The 25,715-nt window shown below is 35.7% G+C and overlaps 1 protein-coding gene across 3 annotated transcripts; it reads left to right on the forward strand.

Moving 5' to 3' along the window:
- Positions 1 to 22,376, forward strand: AP-1mu (adaptor protein complex 1, mu subunit). 3 transcript variants are annotated; one of them, XM_090385391.1, is made up of 3 exons: positions 4 to 60; positions 9,001 to 9,097; positions 20,832 to 22,376. In XM_090385391.1, the coding sequence occupies exon 3, from the start codon at positions 20,841 to 20,843 to the stop codon at positions 22,107 to 22,109; it is 1,269 nt and encodes a 422-aa protein (XP_090241517.1). In that variant the 5' UTR covers positions 4 to 60; positions 9,001 to 9,097; positions 20,832 to 20,840; the 3' UTR covers positions 22,110 to 22,376. The 3 variants fall into 3 exon arrangements, with proteins under 3 accessions (XP_090241518.1, XP_090241517.1, XP_090241519.1); XM_090385392.1 differs by lacking the exon at positions 9,001 to 9,097 and having other exon boundaries at positions 1 to 60; XM_090385393.1 differs by lacking the exons at positions 4 to 60; positions 9,001 to 9,097 and adding an exon at positions 14,867 to 14,934.
- The last annotated feature ends 3,339 nt before the right edge of the window (positions 22,377 to 25,715 follow it).

Below are 25,715 nucleotides of genomic sequence, written 5' to 3' on the forward strand. Positions count from 1 at the left end.
ATTAGAAGTTAAAATTTAATGACTGTAAATCATTAGGTAGAAAACCTGAATAAAAATCTGGTATGAAATTGTTGGTGTTATTTTTAGTTTTTCATCTTATATTTTTGATTAAATTTCATTCTTTAAGTAAAGGTGGGTGCTGCAATAGTTCAATCATATGTTTTGCGTCATTATATGAAAAGTAAATAATTTTGTGGGTGTAGGCCGGTGTGTCCCGATAATAGTTAATGTGTATTTTTAAGTTTAAATATTGTTATGAGTTGATTGTCATTGTATTTTGTTTATTTAATCTTTGCTTATAGATTATCACAATTTTACATTTCTTTACGTGTAGATACGGCCATAGTTACTTTTGAATATATTTTACTTCCTGAGACTTGCTAACATTACGTCGTCACCTTATGGGAGCTGGTGTGCAGCAATATAAATAAAAAATTGAAGAGAGCTGCGTATAACAGCGTTCTACCATTTTAAAATAAAACTAGCATGATTAAATTACTGCCGTATAGGCTGAAATTCATCAAGATGTACGACAGGTGTAGATATGGCGACGCACACGTAGAACCGTGCTTGAATAAGTGATGTGGTTCACTTATGAACATTTTGGTTTAATACAGACAAAGTTTAGTGTTAAAACAACAGTATTTTCTGGCTTCATCATAGAACTTACTGAAAAGTATTAGTAAGCACCGATGAAAAGAAATAAGCTTATATAGCATCGCCAGAAACACATGTCTCCATCCCTTTTAGAAATTTGCTTAATCTTTCCTTAAATTTATTCAAATTATCCACTTCCACAATGCCAGATGGCACTTTGTTCCAACAATGAAATTACTCTTAGATCAAACAAAAATTTTTGGTTGATCTTCAGAACATGGGTGCAACCCCATATTTGGCAAAAAAGAGAGGAAGAAGGCAGTGAAGGCACCTCCCACTCACTGCTTTCCCCCTCTACTGCACATTACTAGGTGATATCATGTGACAGTAATATTTTGGAGCTGAAATGAAGGAAAAGAAACGCAATGGGAGCAAAAAATAGGTGAATAGAAACACAACCACTGATACTTCTCGCCCATACATTACTAGATAATTTCACATGCATTAACAATTAGAATTGTTCATGTACTTGAACAGAAGTGCAATTTTTTTTAAACAGTTAGCAAAAACTAACACCACATACAACCACTGATTCTTCTTACCCATACATTACTAGATGATTTCACGTGCATTAACAATGAGAATTGCTCATGCACATCAACAGAAATGCTTTTTTTTCTTCTGTTTTTTCTGGAGGGGCTGCCCTCTCCAGACTCCCACTAATATTAAGAGAACCTGATACTAATAACTCATACAATTATTGCAAAAAAATCAAATGAATACAAAAAACTCTCCATTCAATTACCTGCTTACATCCATCCTTTTGCAAACCATGCAATGTTCTTGCGGTCACTTGCTCCATTGGGGTTGAACACGGAATGTCAAATAAAAAAAAAAAAAAAAGAACGACTGCCATAGCTGTGTGATCAGGCGTGCAGGTGCATAAATACCCATGCCTTGAGTGACCAGGGTTCAAGCCCGTGACTGCTAAATACGGTGCTGTTTGTATTCTGTCTATCTTGTGGACTCTTCTGACCATTTGGTCGTCCCAGAGTATAAACAGAAAATATATTTTATTTAATAAGTGACAGTGTCAGGTGGTAGATGACTTTCATCAACCGGTGAAATACCACCACTTTGCTTATTGGAGGCTTGAAGTGGTGAAACCCATGTTTAGTCTCTAGAGCAAAGTTTCCGGCATCCCCCTCCCCTCTCCCCATACTTCTCCTTCAACCCATGCACGGTACTAAGTACTATAGGTTTTGATACCTTTCGTGTTTGGGGTTCTCATAAAAAAAAAAAAAAAAAAAAAAGACAGCAGCAGAGCACAATTACCGAGGGCAGCAGAGCAGCAGAATGACAGTGACTAAGCAACAGTACAGCAAACAAAGTAAATGATATTTTGCATTTACAGCTAAAATCAGAAGCCAATTTGCATCCAATCAAACAATTAGAAACTCAAATTGAGGTTAATTATGTATTCCCAATAATCAGCTAGTCACAGAACTCAGCTGGACAATCACTCTGTTCTTCGGCCACGCCCGCAATGCGGTGAGTCGTGTTGTACCCATGTTCTGGAGCATCCTTGGATTCATGTGAAGTTTTTATAGATTGGAGGTATGCAAATTGTCTCCCTTATTCACAAAGGAGGTCAAATGTTGATGTGAACAAATTATAGATGTGTAAGCTTGACATGTTGCAGGGAAAATAATGGGGTCAGTGGTTAAAGAAATATTGTAGTGCCATTCACATAATGGGTTTGTTAAGGAGGGGATCTGCCTTTCCAATGTGATTAGATAATGTGATGCAGTAATAAAAGAACTGGATGCAAACAATTTTGACATCATATATTTAGATTTCAGTAAAGCTTCTTCCATGTGAAAGACTGCTATACAAATTATAGCATTGTGGCATTAGAGGCAAGTTACTGCTATGAATAAAGGGATGGTTGTTATTAATGGGCACCACTCTTCCTGGTCTGATGTGATTAGTGGAGTCCCTCAGGGCTGGCACCCGTTACGGTTTACAATATTTATTAACGATATTGATGAAGGCATGTCAAGCTTATTGTCCAAGATTACAAAGTTGGTAGGGTTGTTAATGATAGGAATAAAGGCTTACTGCTGCAGCTAGACTGAAACTAAAAATTAGGCAGATGGGCTGAGAAGAGACAGTTGAGGTTTAGCATTGGTAAATGCAAGGTACTGCATATGGGCAGTAGTAATATCAGAATATCCAATTAGATGTTATTGCTCAAGATAGTGGAGAACAGATGAGACCTACCACCTAGGGATAATTATATAGTTTAGCATGAAGATTGAACGAACAGAGGGGTGAAGTGGAAGTGGGTTTTTTTTTTTTTTTTTTTTGGCTGATGCTGCATAAGCTTGCTTTCTTGCATCAAATGCCTCTACTAATGCTAATGCTAATATTTCTGAACAGAGCATGCAGGCTGCTAGAACAGTCCATGGGTTTCTGCCAGTGATGTACAGGAACTTTTCCAGAACAGACAAGGTGATGATTATTCCATTGTATAAGGCAGTGGCTAGGCCACATCTTGAGTACTGCATACTGGTCTGGAATTCTCATTTTAAGAAAGATGTGGAATCTTGGAATGGGTGCAATGAAGAACATCCAGATTAGTCAAGAACAGAAAATGGTACTCTTACCATTTTTCTGCAAACAGCAGCACTTGGAAGCTAGGCACTTATGAGGAGACCTGAATGAAGTGTTAAAGTTTACTCAATCGTTTTAAAGCATTAATGATGGTATAGCTTACTCTGTCTCAGGTAATACACAAAAGAACATTTGAGGAAATCAGACAGCTGAAAACTGTATAAGGCTCATTGCAGGATAGATATGTAAAATTTTTTTTTAGCTAGAGAGTAATTAATTGTTACAACAAATTGTCATCTGGTGTTGTGGTGGAAGTGGGCAGTTTGAATAAATTTAAAGAAGAAGAATTAGACATACTATTCAGAGAATGGACAGATAAGGTGGGTAGTTTTTTTTTTGAATGATGCTGTATAAGTTTGCTTCCATGCATCATTTGACACAACTACTACTAATAATAATATTGAATATGATTGAGAATTAAATAATATGATCGTAGTTTAGGAAGTTGCATACAAGTGTCAGCCAAATTAATTTATTAGAGAATAATACGTTTCTTTTCTCCAGTTTCTTTGCCTTGTTGAAAGGCCTGGGCCTATTTGCTGATTTAACTCAAGCACGGTACTAAGTACTATCGGTTCTAATACCTCTCGTGTTTGGGGTTCACATAAAAAAAAAAAAAAAATGGAATGATCTCTTTAGAGTGAACTCTTTATATTCTGAATGATTCGGAATTTTTTTCTAACTAGTCTTTATTTTTTGCCTTTGCTTCTATGTGGAACAATGGCAAAGACATGCAGGATATAATGCTTTGGTCTGTACATATTATATGCTTCATGTTCACTCTTTTTGGCTCTTAAATCCTTAGTTTTCACTTTGGCAGAATGATAAATTGAAAACCCTTCATGAATTGATATTCAAAATAATATCAGTGAAGAGAATAAATAGCATTAAATGAGGTGGGTGAAGAATGATAAATTATAACAGGTAGGAAAGTGATATTAGCCTACTTGCATGACACTTGGTAGTTTTTCAACAATCAGTTACTCTCTGACTGATTGTAAATTTCTGCACTTTTATTCTGCAACCATTGTTTTTTAATTTGAATTTATGTCCCTTTTATGTGTTGCCTAAGAAAGAATAAAGATACCACCAGCATATAGTTTACCCAGCCCATATGAAGCCTTAAATACCTCAGTTAGGCTTCAATACAGATGTCTAGTTTAGAGATATTGCAAGCAGAACTCTTGTCTCTCTTTTTTAAGAATGCACCCAAAATGTGGCTTAACCACCATTCCTTAATACAGTGCAATACTCATCTCTAGGTCTTTGTTAGCAAAGTTACTTTATGATATATGCTTTATACCATTGAAAAAATCCCATGAGCTAATCCAAGCAATCTGGCTGCACTGCCCACAAAACTTCTTGTTGGACTGTGTACACTTACTCCCAAGTCTTTTCATTATTGACTACTTTGATTTTTATGATGGTTGAGTGGTATGCTATCCTCCGATTACTACTATCCAAATGCAGTACATTGCATTTCTCAATGTTGTATGATGTTTAGTCCCTTTGATTAGTTCATCCAGATCTTGTGGCATACCCTGATTAATGCCAGTAGCCACCTAGTTCACTTTAGTAACTTCAGCAAACATAGACATTAAACTTGAAATACTACTTAAATATCATCAATAAATATTAGGAACAGACCCCACCACTAAACCTTGTGGAATCCTCTTTGTTACATTGGTTAATGAACAGAAGTGGCTGTTCATAATCACTGTCTTCCTTTCTTATTTTACCATCCCTTTATCAATAGTACTATCTTATAGCTAATGCCACATTCATTTTATGCAGAAGGCCTTTCATGTGTGTCTTCATCGAAAGCTTTGCTAAAATCTAAGTAATTTATATCAGAATTATTCTTTGCATCACTTCTTTTATGACAATATCATAATAATTAGATTGGTCAGGTATAGTAGTAGTAGTAATGGCAAATGATGCAAGAAAACAGGCTTATATAGCATCGCATCAGCCAAAAAAAAAAAAAAAAAAAAAACCATCCATCCATCCATCCATACCTCCAAGAATTTGTCTAAGTACTCCCTTGAATTTATTCAGTCCATCCACTTCCACAACAACAGATGGAAGTTTGAAGCAAACTTCTGCACATCTATCCTGCAACCATCCATACTCAATTTGAATTTATGCCCCCTTGTGTGTAGTCTCAGTAAGTGGAAGAATGCCATTAACATTTGGCGGGTGCCTGGTCTTGAGATACTGCATAAACTGAAGCCTTTCTAGGTAAGAGCACCCTTTTTGTTCCCTTCACTGATCTGTTATGCCTCTCTGCACCCATTCCAGCAGATCTACATCACTTCCTAAAGTGAGGCCTCCAGACCTGTACAGTACTCAAGATGGTCAAGATCAAAATTCAGCTGAAACAGGTTATTTGGCCAGCTGTAATGTAACAGGGTGAATGCTTCCATTTAATTGCTCAAAGGTTACCCCAAGTCCTGGAGAGTCCTGAATTAGATGTCCTTAAAGAACAGTTAACCATCCCTTGAAAAGTTTGCCTGTTTTGCCACTGATTATATCAAGCTGAGAAAATAAATATGCCACAACGTTAATAGAGAACATATCATACATCTGAACACGCTAAAAGAATGGGTAGAACCATCATTATGGACCTGACCTCAGACTTATTATGCAGATATGCCAACTGCATAACATTAGTCACTAGGAACAAATTCTCCAGAATCATTCTATCCAGGCACCCACAGTAAGGAAAAGGGCATTCCCACCCCAGATTTTTCAATTTCAATATAATTCATGTAATTTTTTCCTCACAAGGGGATTAACAAGTAAAAAAAAATGGTTAATTTCATTTCAGAATATTAGTGAATTTTTTATTTAAAATTTCACAAAATAGCAACTTTTAAAAATTTTGTACACAGCACTGCATAGCAGTTTTTTGGCTTTGCTCTTAGCCATTTCTGTACTTTTTACTTTTTTTACAGTGCTGGTATATTTTGTCCCCCCCCCAGAAAAATTTTTGCAGGTGCCCATGCCAGGTATGACTGATTTACATATTAAATTCCCAAATGGAAACAGAATTAGCCTGAATGGTTCCTTCTTTTCCAACTTAAAAATAAATAGCCTATATACTTAATATCCTACAAGGCATTTTCAACAAAATCTTAGTCTGCCTCATCTTTCCATCTAGAAGCATTACTTCATGAGGCCTGTTCCAAAACAGTCTAGTGCAAAAATTAACCAAGACTACTAACCTATTTTTATAAGTTGCAACCTATTGAAAATTTTTGAGAAAATGAATCTTCATCATGGTAATTACTGTTTCAGCTGCAAACCTCTCAGTGAACATCCAGAATTAGATCTGCATTTACTTAACCTTCTGTAAGACCAAAAAAGATCTACACAATAGAAAGCATTTGGATATTATTTCTTGATGTAAATGCAGCATTTGACAGGATATCAACAACCGTAGTAAATTTCTTGCAAAAACACTGGGCACTTGCTTGCCATTTTACTTGTTAACTGACAGACAAATCTTGTGAAGTAAAAGGATGCATGCATTAGGGTCATCCTTAACAGGGATGTTTTATGTGGGGGGGGATGGATACTATCTGCACCTCGCTTCACAGATGCCCTTGATCTTTTCATGACATCACACTAAGATTTTATTGCTTAAGTTGATATTAAAATATCCATCACCTTGATGAAACATCATGACACTGAGAACATATTTTAAATAGCCTCACCTGCATAATAATAATAATTATTATTATCATTATTATTATTATTAATAGTTATTTTATTTTTAATTTGGCTCTAGCAGATTAATGTAACCTTTTTTTTTTTTTTGTCTTGTGTAACATGCTGACCTTGTAGGCAGTTTTCGAGTAGGGTATATACCCCAAACTGATTTAAATAAAGAAAATTGAAATAAAGGTGACTGCAGCAGAGCCATTATATTGAAATAAAGTCACCTTTATTTCAATATAATATTTCAATATACAATATACTTTATTTCAGTGATGTTAATCAATGCAAAGTACTGCATATGGGTAGAAGTAACCCCAGAGAAACGTACCAACTGTGTGGTACTACACTTAAGGTGGTAGAAAATGAAAAAGACCTGGGAGTAATTGTGCAGTCAGATATGAAGTTTTCTGAGCAATGCAGACAGGCTGCTAGGGCAGGTCATGGGGTTTTGTCAATGATATATAGGAATTTTGCTAGCAGGGAAAAGGAGGTGATTGTCCCTCTGTATAAGGCAATGGTCAGGCCACGCCTTGAGTACTGCGTACAGGTCTGGAGGCCTCATTTTAGGAAGGATGTAGATTTGCTTGAGCGTGTACAGAGAAGAGCAACACGATTGGTGAGGGGAATGAAGGGATACTCTTACCAAGAGAGGCTTAAGTTCTGCAAATTGCAGTGGCTGGAGACTAGGCACCTGCGCGGTGATCTGATTGAGGTCTATAAGGCCTTGAATGGGTTGAGCACGCTGAATTCTGATGGGATCCTTCCACTTGTTCAGATTACGAACCTACGGGGACATAAGTTCAAATTAAGAAAGGACAGATGTAGAATAGATGTGCGGAAATTTGCCTTTAGCCAGCGGGTGGTTAATTGCTGGAACAAACTTCCATCTGTCGTTGTGGAAGTTGATAGGTTAAATAAATTTAAGGAGGAACTGGACAGGCATTTGGAGGGAATGGTGTGTTTTTTTTTTTTTTTTTTTTTGGCTGATGCTGCATAAGCTCCTACACTTGCTTTCTTGCATCGTGTGCCACTACTACTACTACTACTAATAGACCAGAGCTCAATCAGTATGCCAGCAGCATTAAGCAGTTAATTTAATACCTTTATTTTTACACCACTTGTATATTGTCTGCTTAAGAATTACCACCTATATCCATTATGACACAGCACTTGAAGGTACTGTTGAATATTTATGTGCAACAGACACAATGAACATGTCAAGTATAATGATTAGCAATGATCATGACTGAAATGGAGAAGCAGATCAGAATGTCTCGTTGTGGGGGACATTAATTTTCCAAACTTAGGACTTGCGGATAGGATACACACATAGTAGCAGTTTGTTTTTGAACATCTGGATGACCACTCTACTTTAGTGTGCTGTGGTTGTCAATAGGAGAATCAGAATTCTCTTGACATGCCATTTTTAAAGAGTGAGCTGCTATTTAAAATCTATCAAGTTAAGGATTTGCTAATGGGTAGTGAATCTGAAATTTTTGTAATTGAAAATATCCAAGGAAATTACTGTTGTGAAGAGAAGGATTTCATTTTTGAGCTTCTTCTTTAGGTAGGAACAACTGAAATACCCAATTAATACAAATGCTAAATGAGAAATGTTCTAGTGTATAGTTCTGAGTGCTCCTATTTTATACCTTTAAAAAATTTACTCAAGGTTTAAACTAAAATGAATAAACAGTGGATTGATATAATTTGCATCAGAAAAGAAGGGAGCTTTGAATAAATTCAGCCTTTCGAGCAGCTCTGCTAAGTGTGGAATGTAGAAATTGGCAGATAATTAATATAGACAAGTTAGTGTGTTATGAGAAAGATTTGGCAAGAATATTCAGGAAAGATATAACTTACCCATGCCACTTAAGTTCCCTGAATGCACATGACCAAATCACCTATTCTTATTATTTAAAATATAAAGCTGCTCAGACACACACTATTCTATATTTTATGATTTGCCAAACCAGTGACTGAGTCAACTTTTTTCTTTTTCAGTATAGTTTATTGCAGTCTTTGATTGGTACATCATGTTGCAATGGTGACTGTGATATAAGTTTACATGTTACATTCAAGAGGATCTATTACTGTTTAGGTAATATATCTAGTATTATATTAATATTAGTAATGGAAAATGATGTAAGAAACCAAATTTATGTAGTGCCAACAAATAAAAAAAATAATAATAAAAAAAAATAACCATATCACCACCTCTCTAACACTTTGTCTAGTTCTTCCTTGAATTTATTCAAACTATACATCTCTACAACACCAGACAGAAGTTTGTTCCACCAATCAACTGCCCATTGCTGAAGGCAAATTTCCACATATCTATCCTGCAGCCATTCTTCCTCAAGTTTGAATTTATGTTCCCTCATGTGTAGTCCAAGCATCCTGTTTATGAATTGGGGCTGTGTTTGCACATCTCATCTCCTGAATCCAAAATGCTCTCATAATCATGGCTAAGGGCTTGCTTACCTCTTCTGTTGTTTCCTTTTAGTAATTGCAAAATAATTAGTCTTTCTGTTAGAATTTGATACACTTCTATCATTACTCTCTATAAATTCCTCTTGTGTGAATGTAGATGCAAAATACCTATAATATGATTCATCCCCCTTATAGTGTAAAACATTCTGTGCTGCTTATCTTTACATTCTCTGCCATAGACTTGTAATCTGCCTTAACTTGCCTAACCTCCTTTTTTGGCTTCATTGCAGACTGTTGTTGTACCATCTGATAATTTTTATGCATCCCAAGCGTTTTTTCTTCTCTGTCACAAGTTTTATCATTTCATCCATTTAGGTATAAGACTTGAACAGTATCTCTTAGTTGTTATAAAAGCCTAGTAGCTTCTACTGTTATGTCCTTAAATGCTTTCCATTTAGAATTTTCTTTCAGTAACTTTACCAGTTAGTCCCATTGCATAGAATTTAAAAACTGCCTCAGATCACTGTAATCGCCTTTCTGAAAGCAAAAGAGCTTCCCTTTGCCCATGACATTAGTTACACCTTTAAGTAAATCCCACATCAATACACTGTGATTGTACCACCTACTGTATTTTATCTTTCTTGATATTCTTAATGCATGATGAGTGACTGTTAATAATCATATCAAGGGTATTATTGCTTTATCTTATTGTCTCTCTAAACATGTTCGTATAGAAAATATTCATCCAGTAAATCCACAAAAGAGTTGCCTGTTTGAAACAATCCACATGTCTAGTCAATATCCTTAAAGTTAAATTGCCCTATTATATGACATTCTGATTTACTGGCTCACTCTATTTGTCTGTACAGTTGTTAATTATAATCATCATAGCAATTAAGTCTATAATACACTCCTACTCTCATTTTTGTTTTCCAAGTCCTTATGTTACACCAGAGTGATAAGCATTGCACTGGCCACCCATGTATACTGGATGTACTACCTTACAGTTACAATGTTCTTTTTATCTAAGAGCACTACCCCTCTCTTCCTGTTTATCTGTCCTTTCTGCACACTGGAAGAGTTGAACTGATATTCCAGTACCACTTTGTGTTCTTTCTGTACACTTCATACTCTCCAGATTAAAAATGTGCATTCCTTATATCTGTGTGACAGATCTCACATCTGGTGTGTATGGGCTTGGCACACCCAGGGTCCTGAGCTGGATATCATCATTCTTCTCTCTCTCTTCTTGATTCCTCTATACTCTCTCCCTCTCTCTCAGGGTAACTTAGGAATTTTTTTTGGTTGGTGTAGCATAAGCCTCAGGCTTCCTTGCACCATAGGGCTAATAATAATAAAAATATAACGGGTGCAGAATTTGTCTTTGATAACCCCCACAATATCTGCATTTGATGACTTGGCCAACACTTCATCAAATTTATTTACTATGCTCCTGTCTTTAAGTATATGCAATATACATGCACCTCCTTTTACTCTTGGTAATCCTGATTGCCCATGTATTTGCTTGTTCCATGAGGACCCCATCAGGCCTTGAAATTCCTGATACATTGTTTTCCAGGCTCCATGTTCCAATAGAAGCAATGCAAGAGTCTATTTACACCTCTGCCTGTGGTTAGTGTTACTCTCTGCATATCCGCTTCTAGCAGTTTTCGGATTCACCCAGCAGTGCCTCAATTGCATCTATAAATAATCTTGCACCCCTGCTATTTAAGCATATTTCTTCCCTGTGCATTCTGTGTTTGTTCTATGTATTAAGTGTAGTAGTAGTAGTGGCATGTGATGCAAGAAAGCAAGTGTATGAGCTTATGCAGCATCAGCCAAAAAAAAAAAATCACACCATGTCCAGTTCCTCCTTAAATTTATTTAACCTATCAACTTCCACAACGACAGATGGAAGTTTGTTCCAGCAATTAACCACCCACTGGCTAAAGGCAAATTTCCGCACATCTATTCTACATCTGTCTTTTCTTAATTTGAATTTATGCCCCCTTAGGTTTCTAATCTGAACAAGTGGAAGGATCCCATCAAAATTCAGCGTGCTCAACCCATTCAAGGCCTTATACACCTCAATCAGATCACCACGCAGGTGCCTAGTCTCCAGCCACTGCAATTTGCAGAACTTAAGCCTCTCTTGGTAAGAGGATCCCTTCATTCCCCTCACCAATCTTGTTGCCCTTCTCTGTACATGCTCAAGCAAATCTACATCCTTCCTAAAATGAGGCCTCCAGACCTGTACGCAGTACTCAAGGCACGGCTTGACCATTGCCTTATACAGAGGGATAATCACCCCTTTCTCCTTGCTAGCAAAATTCCTATATATCATTGACAAAACCCCATGACCTGCCCTGGCAGCCTGTCTGCATTGCTCAGGAAACTTCATATTTGACTGCACAATTACTCCCAGGTCTTTTTCATTTTCTACCACCTTATGTGTAGTACCACACAGTTGGTATGTTTCTCTGGGGTTACTTCTACCCATATGCAGTACTTTGCATTTGTCAAGGTTAAACTTCAGTTGCCACTTCCCAGCCCATCTGGCCAAGTTATCTAGATCCTGTTGCAGTAGCACACTGCCATTACTGTCATTAGCAATCCTGCCAACCTTTTTATCATCTGCAAACTTCGACGCTAAGCCTGATATACCTTCATCAATATCATTGATAAATATAGAAAACAGCAGTGGACCCAAAACCAAACCCTGTGGGACTCCACTAATGACATTAGTCCACGAAGAGCAGCACCCATTAACCACCCTCTGTCTTCTCCCACTCAACCATCCTTTTATCCATTGTAGCAACTTACCCTTAATACCATTCTGCTCCAATTTGTACAATAGTCTTCCATGCGCAACAGTGTCAAAAGCTTTCCTGAAATCCAAATATATGATATCAAAATTATTTTTTGCATCCAGTTCCTTTGTAACCACATCATAATATCCTATCAAATTTGTCAGACGACTTTCCCTTAACAAACCCATGCTGTGTCTGAATTATTGCTGCAGTCTTGTCTAGATGATCCTGCAATGTATCTTTAACCAGTGACTCCATTATTTTACCCGGAAGAAAAGTTAAACTAACTGGTCTGTAATTACTCGTGTCACCCTTCGATCCCCCTTTGTGAATTGGGGATACATTTGCACATCTCCAGTCCGTGGGGACCTCCCCTGAGTCCAAGGATGCTCTCATAATTATGGCTAAGGGTTTGCTTAGTTGCTTTGCCGCCTCCTTTAATATAACTGGATAGATCCCATCCACCCCAGGTGCCTTTCTTATGTTTAACTTCAGTCTCTCCTGATAATGAGCACATGCCATGCTATGAAAAATTCTATCCTATGAGCCTTGCACAGTCTTTCCAGTTTTGAATTGATTGACAAGGCTCTCATCACTCACTTCCTCCTATCATGACTGTGCAGAATTCAGACCCATTTAATTTCAGTCCTAACTGATTATTTTTTCTTAACATTGATCTGTACTTGTTAATAAAATCCTTGGATCCTCTACCATTAATATCATTGGTATGAATGTGCACATACTAATCATTAGTACAATCATGTACCTTTTGTGCCCTTAAAAGGTGATAGCTGCTCTACAATGCCATTGATTTTAGCCTCTGGCAAACATACCCTTGTCCTATTCCACCTGACATTTTTGAAAATCTGTTTCTCTGACAATCAAGTCACCAACTATAGCTACTTCCTTTGGACTATGGGTTTCTGTTGTTGAGGATGTCATTGTGTTGTCTGATGCCAGGGCATGGGCTCAAGCATTGGGCTGGGCATTTGAGTGCTTGATGGGTCCCTCTCTTGTAATTCAAGAGAGGGACCCTTCAAGGGCATCAGCCCTATTCTTCAAGCCCTTATAAGCTTGTAAAAATGCTGAATTTGTGCTTAATTTATGCTTCTCATGTTCTTTGCAACAAACACACATACAAAGGCATGCCACATAGCTGTATCATGTTCTGCTAAAGATAGCTTTGAAATGGGAACAACTAATACATATAGCATGGTCCTGATTCCCAGGAGAACTGCTCTTGGAAGTTCTCTTTCAACCAAAACATTTCTGCTACTTTGAGCCCATTGCTTTTCTGGTGTAGTCTGAGGCTTGATTTTAGTCTAAATTTAGTTTAAAAGCCAAACCTGAAACTAAGAAAAATTAAAATAATAGTATTTCACTAATTCATTTGTTTGATGGCAGTATACACTGCTATTTTAGATTACGTTCTGTGTTTTATGCACATAACAAAACACTTATGAACTTCTAATATAGGTTATTATTTATAGTTTATGCACATAATAAAACACTTATGAACTTCTAATATACACCTACAGGATTATATAGAAGATTACTAAATTTGGTCAAGAATAAGTCTATTTTACAATTTATTTCACTTCAAAGATATAAAATTGTTTAATGATGAGTTTCAGTGTAGGATGATTATTTTATTTATTTTTTTTAAAGCATTACTTGTTTGTTTTTAATGTATGTATGTAAATAAAATAGCCAAGTCAAATAATCTTTAAATGATTTTGTGTCAGCAATATTCCCCTTCAAAGTCAGTGGTCATCTTTAGCACAGATATCGCAATTTACTTTTTAAGATTGTATAAAATGATTTTTGTCAGGTCATTTCTTTTTCATTGAACTTATACTGTTGTTTTATTGATTATAATTTGCATAATTTATATCACATTTTGTTTTCAATTTATTTAATGTGTTGTATGCAGTTTTTCACTTTTCCATTGTACCTGCCTTCCTTCAGTTACTATCTTTTGAACTCCCCCTCCCCTAAAAAAAAGCAGTTTTCAAAAAATTACACTGGACAGAGGGGAAAAAAGAAGGGGGGGGGGGAAAGTACAGTATGTATACCTGTAATTGTACAGGAGGGAATTGTACATAAACAATACTGCATAAGCATTGTTTATATACTCTGGCTATATAAAGCAGGTAGTTCAACACCAAGGGATTTTGTTTATGTGTGCATAACTGCATTCAGCAAGGTCATGTAGCAGTAGTAGGACCAAGTCACTTTCAGCATGATAGTGCAAGTCATACAGACACTGTCACCCTGCTGGGATCTTCATGCAGAAAAGTGTCTAAATGACCTTTTTCCTCATATGAGCTACTTTAAAAATAGATAAAAGCTTGATTGATGTTTATAGAGAAACATTAGGTAGATATATAAAAATTTGAAGTAAACTTAAAAACTAAATCAGGCATTTGATTAATGAGATTTCTGGCTTAGAATGTTTGGTTATATAAGTATTTTATAAGCAAAAAAGTACTTAATATGAATTTTAATAATATGGTTTATTAGAACACCACTTAACTTTTTAGAATGCAACCAGCAACAAAGAACTGCAATGAAATATTAATATGAATGTGAGAGAGCCACACTGTATCCAGCCAGTGAAATATATACATGGGATGCCATTAGCTGATCCCCTGACCAATCACAGAAACTCGTGTATTATCTTCACACTTATGTGGTGAGATGCCATTCAGTTATCATTATTGTACATAATATTTAATACTAATATGCCAAAAAATTTTGTAATACCTACAAAAACTCTGATGTTAATTTTTGGTAGAATTCTTGAGTTTTTTGTGTACACAATTTTATTTCTGAGTACCACAATTGACTAAAATATGCTTTGCAGTCAGCCATTTGCCTTCCCATTGTCTAATACATATTACCAAGAATGGTTCAACAGTCATAAACATCCATCCAACACCAGTCCTGTGGTAGAACACAGCTTGTTGTGAGAGGCTAGTAGAGGACAAAAAAATCATGCAGCCTAACAGAAAAACCACATAACATTGCAGGATCACAGTAGTGTGCAAAGAGATATCAGAACACACAATGTGTCAGGCTTGGTCACAGGTGGGGGTACTGCAGCAACAGACAACCTCACCAATTCCACTTGTCAATTAAAAACAAGCAGCTACAGAATTGTAGATGCATGAACACTGATCATTTGTGGAACGGAAAAATGGCTATCTGACCCGATGAGTCCGTGCTGATGCTAGGGCCAGGACATGGTGACAACAGCATGAATCAGTAGGTCCATTATGCCAGTATCAGTAATGCGGCTTTTGTTTCAAGTGTGGAGGTGTGTTTTTGTGCACATTGGGGCATTCTGATACTGGTGGATTAATGTTTGAATGCTACAGCCTACCTGAATGCATTGTTGCTGACTAGACATTTTCTGCCATGCTCACAGTTTACCAGTACAGTACCAGTTACTTCCAGCAGGGTAATGCACCGTGCCACAAGGCATGGTTCCATTACAAGATTCTATTGTACACCATTAGCCTGCTCTGTCACTGGATTTCAACTTGATTAAGCATTTATGAAGTGGAATAATCTGTTCATGGCAGGGATCTACTCCATCCAATCTGAAGCAGCTGCAGAATGCAGTAGGCTGCATTAGAGCCTCCCTCTGGGACATCTCCATAGGGATGTTGACTCACTCATTATTAGGTCATTCAGTGTGTACCTAATAAGCTGTCCACTCCATTTATATAGACAGCATTTCTTTACCTTTTTAGAAAAGGAACAGCTTTCCTGCAGTTATCAGAAATGATTTCCTTAGGCACAAAACACTTTCAGACTGAAAGCACACAGAGCACACATATATATAATAGTTTAGATAGGAGAAAGAAGCTGAGAATTGCCAATAATCTTTTCCTTTCTTCTTATTATTTTTTATTGCTATTCAAAAGTTTGCTCTCAATACAGTATTTTCATAATTTTACCCATTTATTTATTTTTAATACTGTTATTTTTATTTATTACTTGGCATGCTAAACATAAAATAAAACTATTGCACTTGGGTGTGAAATGATTTGAAGTGACAAGCACATTTTTATTCCATGCATATATTTTATTAACTATATATATATAAAATATGATAGTATGAATCAGAGCTGTAATACTCAATACGTTCTACATTGATATTAATATTTGTAAAATAATAAGAGGAGTTTACTTCAATATAGTACGTAGAACACTTCCGTATGATACTCTCCAGAAATTAAAACGAAAAAATCGATAACTTACATTACAGTAAAATATAAATAATTAAATAATTAAAAACCAATTTAACACAATTCAAATCAATTTAACACAATTAAAAAGAATCTAATGAAAATATTCAAAACGATTTTCCTTCCTGAAACTGACAACGCTTTTCGACCGCATGTCGTGATCACAGGAATGAAAATTACCGAATAGGGTTGAACCTGAAACTTAAATAGTGATTATTTGTCTTCGCTCATGCACGTAAAGGTCCACGCATCAGAGATCAAATATGGCCACCGAACATTAACAGAATTCTCGTGCAATTTAATTTGCAGAAACCGTAGAAATTGAATTACACGAGAATTCTTAATGTTCAGCGGTCATATTTCATCTCTGATGTGTGGACCTTTACATGCATGCGCAAAGACAAATAATCACTTTAAGTTTCAGGTTCAACCCTATTCAGTAATTTTCATTCCTCTGATCACGACATATGGTCGAAAAGCATTGTCAGCTTCAGGAAGGAAAATTGTTTTGAATATTTTCGTTAGATTCTTTTTAATTGCATTAAATTGATTTTTAATTTATTTGAATTCTGTTAAATTGGTTTTTAATTATTTAATTATTTATATTTTACTCTAATGTAAGTTGTCGATTTTTTTGTTTTAATTTCGGGAGAGTATCATACGGAAGTGTTCTACGTACTATATTGAGATAAACTCCTCTTATCATTTTACAAAGATATAAAATATATATATTTTATTAACTTTATCTGCACATGCAGAATAGTGTTATTTCAATCATATAAAGTTCTAGTTTTAAATCCGTAATTTAACAGTCATCATCATCATCAGCCATTTTCAATCCACTGCAGGATGAAGGCCTCTCCAGCAACTTTCCAGTTCCTTCTGTTTTGAGCACTGGCCATCCATTTACTACCCACAAACTCATGAATTTCATCTATCCATCTCCGCCTTTGTCTTCCAGGTTTTCTTCTAGCTCCTCTTGGATACCATTCTGTTATTTTCTTAGTCCATCTGTCATCATGTCTTCGAGCTATGTGTCCTGCCCAAGAACATTTTAGTTCTTTAGTTTTGATAAGAATGTCGTTTACTTTAGTTTGTTGCCTAATCCACGTGTTTCTCTTCTTATCTAACAGTCTGATTCCCAATATGATTTGTTCCATTCTTCGCTGTGTAGTTCTCAGCTTCTCTTCCATTCTTTTGGTGAGTGCCCAAGTTTCACTTCCATAAGTCATGGTGGAGAGTATACATTGGTTCATTATTTTATGTTTCAGACAAACTGGGATATTGTTCTTCAGTATGTGACTATATTTCCTGAATGCTATCCACCCAAACTTTATTCTTCTCTTGACTTCCAGCCATTTATCATTATTACAGCTAATAACTTGTCCCAGATAAGTATATGACTTCACCTTTTCAATTACTGCTCCTTCAATCATTATTACCCTTTCTGTGGCATACTTGTTCATCATTACTTTTGTTTTAGCCATATTCATCTTTATTCCAAAATCCTTACTAGCTGTGCATAACTGATTAAGATTTTCCTCTGATTCTTTGGGATCATGGCTTATGACCACAATGTCATCTGCAAATCGTAAATGGTTTAGGTACTCTCCGTTCACATTGACTCCTTTCTGTGACCAGTCTAATCTTCTGAAAGCTTCCTCAAGGGCAGCAGTAAACAGCTTCGGAGATATTGTGTCTCCTTGTCGAACTCCTTTCCCAATTTTAAATTTCTTACTGTCTTTGTCTAGTCTAATAAAGGAGGTAGCACTCTCATATATTTTCTTCAAAATCATAATATATGGCGTATCAATGCCTTGTCTTTCCAGTGCCCAAAACATTGCCTTATGCTGTATGGAGTCAAATGCCTTCTCATAATCCACAAATGTCAGGCATAATGGTGTTTTATATTCATTTGCTTTCTCCATTAGCTGTGATATTACGTGAAGGTGATCCGTAGTTGAGAATCCTGTCCTAAAGCCCAGCTTGCTCTTTCGGTTGATTCTCATCAAGTATTCTTTCTAATCTGTTAGTAATGACTCTTGTGAACAACTTGTAGATGTGGGATAACAAGCTAATTGGTCTATAATTTCTGATTTATCTCCTTTCTTATGCAGCAAAACTATGATTGCATTATTCCACTGCTTAGGCATCACACCTTATCTAATGCACTTTGTGAAGAGCCTTGCCAGTTTTTGTGTTATGTCTCTTCCTCCCAATTTTAACAACTCCACAGTAACTTCATCTTCCCCCGGGGCTTTCTGATTCTTCATTTTCTTCAATGCATGTTCTACCTCATCAAGAAGAATATTGGGTATGTCGTATGTGTTGCTACTTTGCAATCCATCTTCCCCACTGCTGGCATCATTCCCCTGCTCCTTGTATAATTCTCTATAGTAGTCTTCTGCTATTTGAATTATGCCTTCTCTGCTGTTTATAAGTACACCATCGCTATTCTTCAGTTTCAGTATCATTTGTCTTTCTGTATTACTGCTCATGGCTGCTGATTTAAATCCTTTGTTTTCCCTTAATGCTTGTTCTACTTTTCTTGTGTTAAATCTTCTTATGTCCTCTCTGAGTCTCTTTCTAATGGCTTTGCATAATTCAGTATACTCAATTTTCTCTCTGTCAGTGTTTTTCTTGCTTTTCATTTGTCGTCTTTGGTTCATCATGACAAGTGTTTCTTGACTAATTTTTTCTTCTTTGGATTTCTTTTTCCCTATAGGTTTCTTGGGCTTTATCACTTTCAAAAAGTTGTAATATTCCTCATCGATATCTTGGTCCTCAGCAGTCTGCAGAAGCTCAAACTTGTTCTTAAGTTCCAGTACATACTGCTTTTTCTCCTCTTCTGTTTTCTCAAAGACCTTTGTATTATTTACTCGAGTCAGTTTTTTCCTTTCGTTTCCTACATCTATATCAAGTGTACATCTTACCATTCTGTGATCACTTCCAACATTTACCTTATTCAGGACGGTAACATCATTCATGATATATCTTCTGTTAGTGAGGATGAAGTCGATTTCATTAGTAGTTAATCCATTTGGACTCTTCCATGTCCACTTTCTGTTCACCCTTTTCTTGAAAAAAAGTGTTCATTACTGACAGTCCTTGAGATTCTGCAAATTCCATAAGTCTTTCACCCCTTTCATTTCTTTCACCAATTCCAAAATTTCCTATAGTTCCCCTTTCTGCGCTGTTTTGTCTTTTTCTAACCTTAGCATTGAAGTCTCCCATAATAATAGTTTAGTGGGTTTTCTGCTCATCTAGAAGACTCAATTTCGGTGTACATTTCTTCAACCTCTTCATCATCATGGCTCGATGTTGGTGCATAAATCATTATAATCTTTATCTTGTACCTCTTAGAAATCTTGAGTATTAGTCTTGACACTCATGGTGATGTACTTTTGAATTCCAAAATGTTGTTTTTAAAATCTTTATGGACCAGAAACCCAACTCCACCTTCACTCCTTTCACTGTTTCCATTGGTGTACAGCAGATTTCCAGTTGATAAACTTATAAGTGATTCATTTCTTCTTCTTGTTTCAGCCAAACCGATGATATTCCAATTCACATTTTCTAATTCCTTTTCCAGCTCTAATATCCTGTCTTCACCGATGCGTGATCTTACGTTATAACACGCTGAGTTCAGTTTCCGTGCATGGCAGCCTGGTCGTACCCAGAGATTCTTAGCACCCTCTGCTTCCACTCTGATCCTCTCGCTGCCGTAAGAGGGAGAGTGAAAGCTGCTGGGGACTGAGGGCCATTTGTTTCGTCGTGCTTTCATATGCTGGAGGGTTTGGTCTTTTCCTCTTCATGCTGACCAGGCGTCTTGAAGAGAACCACTCTACACGTTTGTTGCCACCTAAGTGACGTAACAGGGCTTACCATCAAGAAGGTGTGCATGAGTGGATTTTAGGGAGGCAGGCCAACCAGACTTCTCCTAAATCTTCTGTAATAGAGAGATATTGGATCCATCAGTGTTTTAGGCTGAGTGTCTGATAACACACAGGATACCTGTTCCCCTCTTAACAGTATTACTGACTAATCCATATGAAATAGATTTTTTTTTCATAAGCTGTTAATCTTTTTAATGTAGGATAAATTATTACTATTAAAGTTACATAAACAGGCACGTGCACTCTTTTTTTTTTTTTGAGTCTTATAATATTATTTATGAAAATTACTTTTGCACACATGAATAACATTTTAGCAGTTTAATTGATTTAAGTGGATGGAAAATAAAATATATTGAATTTTATACCTTAATAAAGCTGATTATATTTGAATAAAACATTTAGAAGTTTACAAGTACTAACAAAATATGTTTTATTTTCAGCTTGCAACGATGTCTGCTTCAGCAATATACATTTTAGATCTTAAAGGAAAAGTTCTGATCTCCCGTAATTACAGAGGTGATATTGATATGACATCAATAGACAGATTTATGCCTCTCTTAATGGAAAAAGAAGAAGAAGGTTGTATGAGCCCAATTTTGTCTCACAACTCCATTACTTTCATGTATATCAAATATAATAATTTGTATTTGGTGGCTACTACAAAGAAAAATGCCAATGTGGCTCTTGTATTTGTGTTTTTACATAAAATTGTCCAAGTTTTTATTGAATACTTCAAAGAATTGGAAGAAGAAAGTATACGAGACAATTTTGTTATAATTTATGAACTTTTAGATGAACTAATGGACTTTGGTTATCCACAAACAACAGATAGTAAGATACTACAAGAGTACATAACTCAGGAAAGTCACAAAATGGAAATTCAACCTCGACCTCCTATGGCAGTAACAAATGCGGTGTCCTGGAGATCAGAAGGAATTAAATATCGCAAAAATGAAGTCTTTTTGGATGTTATTGAATCAGTTAATCTTCTAGCAAATGCAAATGGTAATGTTTTGCGTAGTGAAATTGTAGGATGTATTAAAATGAGGGTGTATTTGTCAGGCATGCCTGAATTACGCCTTGGCTTGAATGATAAGGTTTTATTTGAAAGTACAGGAAGAGGAAAAAGTAAATCTGTAGAGCTGGAGGATGTGAAATTTCATCAGTGTGTGAGACTTTCTCGTTTTGAGAATGATCGCACAATTTCATTTATACCGCCCGATGGAGAATTTGAATTAATGTCATATCGCCTGAACACCCACGTGAAGCCTCTGATCTGGATTGAAAGTGTGATTGAACGGCATGCTCATAGTAGAGTAGAATACATGGTTAAAGCGAAAAGTCAGTTTAAAAGGCGTTCAACAGCCAACAACGTAGAAATAATAATTCCAGTTCCACATGATGCTGATTCTCCAAAATTTAAGACAACTGTTGGTAATGTGAAATATGCTCCAGAGCAGAATGCTATAATTTGGAGTGTTAAGTCTTTCCCTGGTGGCAAAGAATACCTAATGAGAGCTCACTTTGGACTTCCTAGTGTAGAGAGTGAAGAAACTGAAGGAAAGCCTCCTATTCAAGTAAAATTTGAGATTCCTTACTTCACAACATCGGGCATTCAAGTACGTTACCTAAAGATAATCGAGAAAAGTGGTTACCAAGCTCTTCCTTGGGTTCGATACATTACGCAGAATGGTGATTACCAGCTTAGAACCCATTAATTTATATTTTCTCAATGCTGATGCATCTTATGAAAGTTATAAAAGTGCTTTTAGTTTTTACTGTATAAATATATGAACTGTATCTTCCATTACATTTAATTATAAGACATTCTGCAAGCTGAGCTTTCAAATTTAACCAGTGACACAATGATGAATTCAGAAATTTCCTGTTTATAACAGATTATTGATAACATCTGTTTATTATATTAAAACTTGAGTTCAGATTTCTTCAATCAGATAAAAGGCCTCTTTATTGAGAGAAAATTGGAGTGCATAGTTTTAATCATTTGAATATTTAATTTTTAATTACCTTTGTAAAAAAAAAAAAAAAAAGATTTCAGCTTTATGGAGCTACAGGTTGATGTTAATTTAATAATGAATATTGATGAAAATTTATGATGTTTTCGTCCTCACTAATCTGAAACACAAGTGTTTCTTTAGCTTCATTCTGAAGCAAAAGGTTCAGGATATTATAAACTTAACTTAAAATGGGAGAGAAATGATTTTCTGGTTACTTTGTAGACAGCTGAATGTATGTTTAAATGCATGTTTAGCTGATTTTTTTTTCTCCCCCTTCAGGATGATCTCTCTCTCTCTCTCTCTCTCTCCCGCCCCCATACTAAACCAGGATGAACATGAACTATCAGAAAACCATTTTCACATTGTAATAAATAAATAAAATAAATTTTCTGCTTATACTCCAAGACGACCAAACGGTCAGAGGAGTTCACAAGATAGACAGAATACAAGAAACAGCACCGTATTCAGCAGTCACGGGCTTGAACCCCGGTCACTCAAGGCACGTGTACTTATGCACTCACGTGCCTGACCACTAAGCTACGGCGGCCTGTACATTTTATATGTTACTTTCCTCATTCAATAAATAAAATTTGGACCATTCAAACCATATAATTATCCTTTATGATATCTTTGTACTTTGTTTCAGAATGAAGGAGAATTTAGTTTTAGATTGGATTTTGAAATTGAGATTTTGAAATTGAGAGCTGATCAGAGCAAAAAAATTTTTTTTTTTTTAATATAATTTTATTAATTTTTTTTTAAAGTTAAAGCTTTAACATTTTAAATTCAACAATTGAACATTTAAATATTTCCCAATTCCTGTTTTCAATTTTTGAAAAGTGATTTGCAAAATTTTTATGTATTAATGAATTCATCATAGAAAGAATGTATCTGTAATTTACATATTTTTTAAATTTAAATAATGAACTGTATTCGTGAATTTGTTCTGAATCATTCCAAATTTATATGCTGTGTATATAATGTACATCCTCTTTGTCATACATACTGCACTGAATGATTTTTATGTAATGTTGGGGTTGCTATAGAAGTGTTACTAAAAGAAATATTAAAATAACTAACTCTTGTCTGTAGAGTTTTTGTTTCCATGAAAACAAAATTGTCTCTTTCATATATAGATATGTTAATTACAGCAATTTTTTATTTATATGTACTGTGTGACATTTGTAATTGTGTGATGCTGCTGCTATTTCTTTTACAAGAATGTACAATTTAGTTTTAAATTGCTCATCTCTGCTTTCAAGTATTAAATTTGATATTGTATAGGTGTTATTTTCTGATAGTTCGCTTTCGCTAGTATAATAAACTACCTTGGTTAACCTGAAATAGACCAATTGACATTGCCATTAGTAGTAATGGCATATGATGCAAGAAAGCAAGCTTATACAGCATCAGCCAAAAAAAAAAAAATCCTATTTCATTTATCCATTCCTACTAAAAGTTTGTCTAGTTTTTCCTTGAATTTTTTTTAACTATCAACTTTCACAACAAATGAAAGTTCCAGCAATGAAACACTCACTGGTTAAAGGCAAATTTCCACCCATTTATTCTGCAAATGTCCTTTCTCAACTTGAATTTATGGCCCTCAGGTTTGTAATCTGAGCAAGAGGAAGAATCCCATCAACATTGAGCTTGCTCAAACCATTCAAAGCCTTAAACCCCTCAATTAGATCACCTCGCAGGTGCCTATTCTCTAGACACTGGAATTTGCAGAACTGATTGACATGCTAGTGTCAGCTGGTCAATTTCAAGCTTGTTTTGTTGTACCTAGAGTACAACCTTATTAACAACCTTGGTTGCATCACAAAATAGTACAGTAATTTTTTTTTTTTTTTTTCAGAAGTGCATCTTGATTATAAGAAATCGTAGATTATGCTTCACTAAATAGTTTTGCTTCTTAATTACAGTGCCGGATTAAGGCATGGGCTAGCAGAGCCCTTGCCTGAGGTGCTATTCTTTAATGGGTGCCAAATTTTTGAAATCATGAAAAAATATATATCCTTAGTAACGAGGGTGCTGAAAAATCATTCTGCCTGGGGTGTGAAAATACCTTGGTCCAGCACTGCTTAATTATTATAACTTCTGTATTGAAAGTCATAATTTTCACACTAGCTCAAATATATTGGAGACCCAACAGCCAGTTGAACAGGGTATGCCCTGCCAAACAATAAAATACAATAAAATTGAATTACTTATTATGCAGAGAATAGTTTTTTATAAAGCATGAAATGCCAATTATCAACAGGTTATTAAACATGGCATATAAAGCTGTATTTTGCTGACGATTTCACAGATAATCATGTGTTTTTCACATTTTTTGTGAAGAGATGAGTGGTACTGATTGGTCATGATAGCACATTTTATTTGTATTTTTTTATTTTTTTCAAGGCAGTCATAGCACGAGGAATGTCATTTCATTATGACTGCCACACACACAGCATCCAGTTATGGGTTATGCTTGATTTTGTGGTAGCACTCAGATTGGAACAGCATACACATGTTCAGAAAGCATTCTGCTACAACCAGTATCACAGTTTGCACCTGACAGACTCATTGTTATTTGCATGTCTGTGAACTTAAAATGTATTATCAATTTCAATATTCAATTTATTATACTTCCTTTCATCATTATCAACTAAATGACGAGAGGAAGTGGACTTTTCCTGCATCTGTGATTTTAAAAAAAAAATTTTTTTTTAATCAATCATACTTTCCACCTCACCAAATTGTGATGATACAGCTCCACTTCGAATTTTATCAATCTCTGCCTCTGTATGCCACCTACCTTAGTGGATTAATACAGTATATTGTGATGATCTAACTCTACAAGAATAAGATCTTGGTAAATAACATACAAGATATATTATGATAGTAAAAAATACAAAATTTAATCTGTCTGTATAGCTGTGCTAGGATGCTATAGATAAAATGAGCAAGCCCTTGTGGGTACCACAGTTGGTAGGATTGCTATCCTCTACACCGGGTGGAAAAAAGACCTGCATTCGAGTCCTGTCAATAACGCAAGGAATTTTTATGGTCCTTTTTCACAACATGGCTGAGATAGCATTCTCAGGGGAGCGTAGCACGTTTTTTCTCCCAGAAACTGGTTTTTTGTCCAGCAAACAAAATTGCCTCAGAACACTCAGTTTGCAAACAATGTACGTGGAGCAATATTTCCTTAGTTGCTAATCCCCTAAAACCCTACTATGATGACAAAATGAGCAAAAGTACACTTCTTGTCAGATCAGCTAATTCTGACAGGAATAACTGAAGTATGGTGCCATCTTG

The sequence above is a fragment of the Mastigoproctus giganteus genome, chromosome 11 (genome assembly GCF_048544385.1).
Source record: "Mastigoproctus giganteus isolate SK-2022 chromosome 11, ASM4854438v1, whole genome shotgun sequence".
Taxonomy (NCBI): domain Eukaryota; kingdom Metazoa; phylum Arthropoda; class Arachnida; order Uropygi; family Thelyphonidae; genus Mastigoproctus; species Mastigoproctus giganteus.

Coding starts and splice junctions, on each gene's coding strand:
- AP-1mu (XM_090385392.1), top strand. CDS start 20,841: ATGTCTGCTTCAGCAATATACATTTTAGATCTTAAAGGAAAAGTTCTG.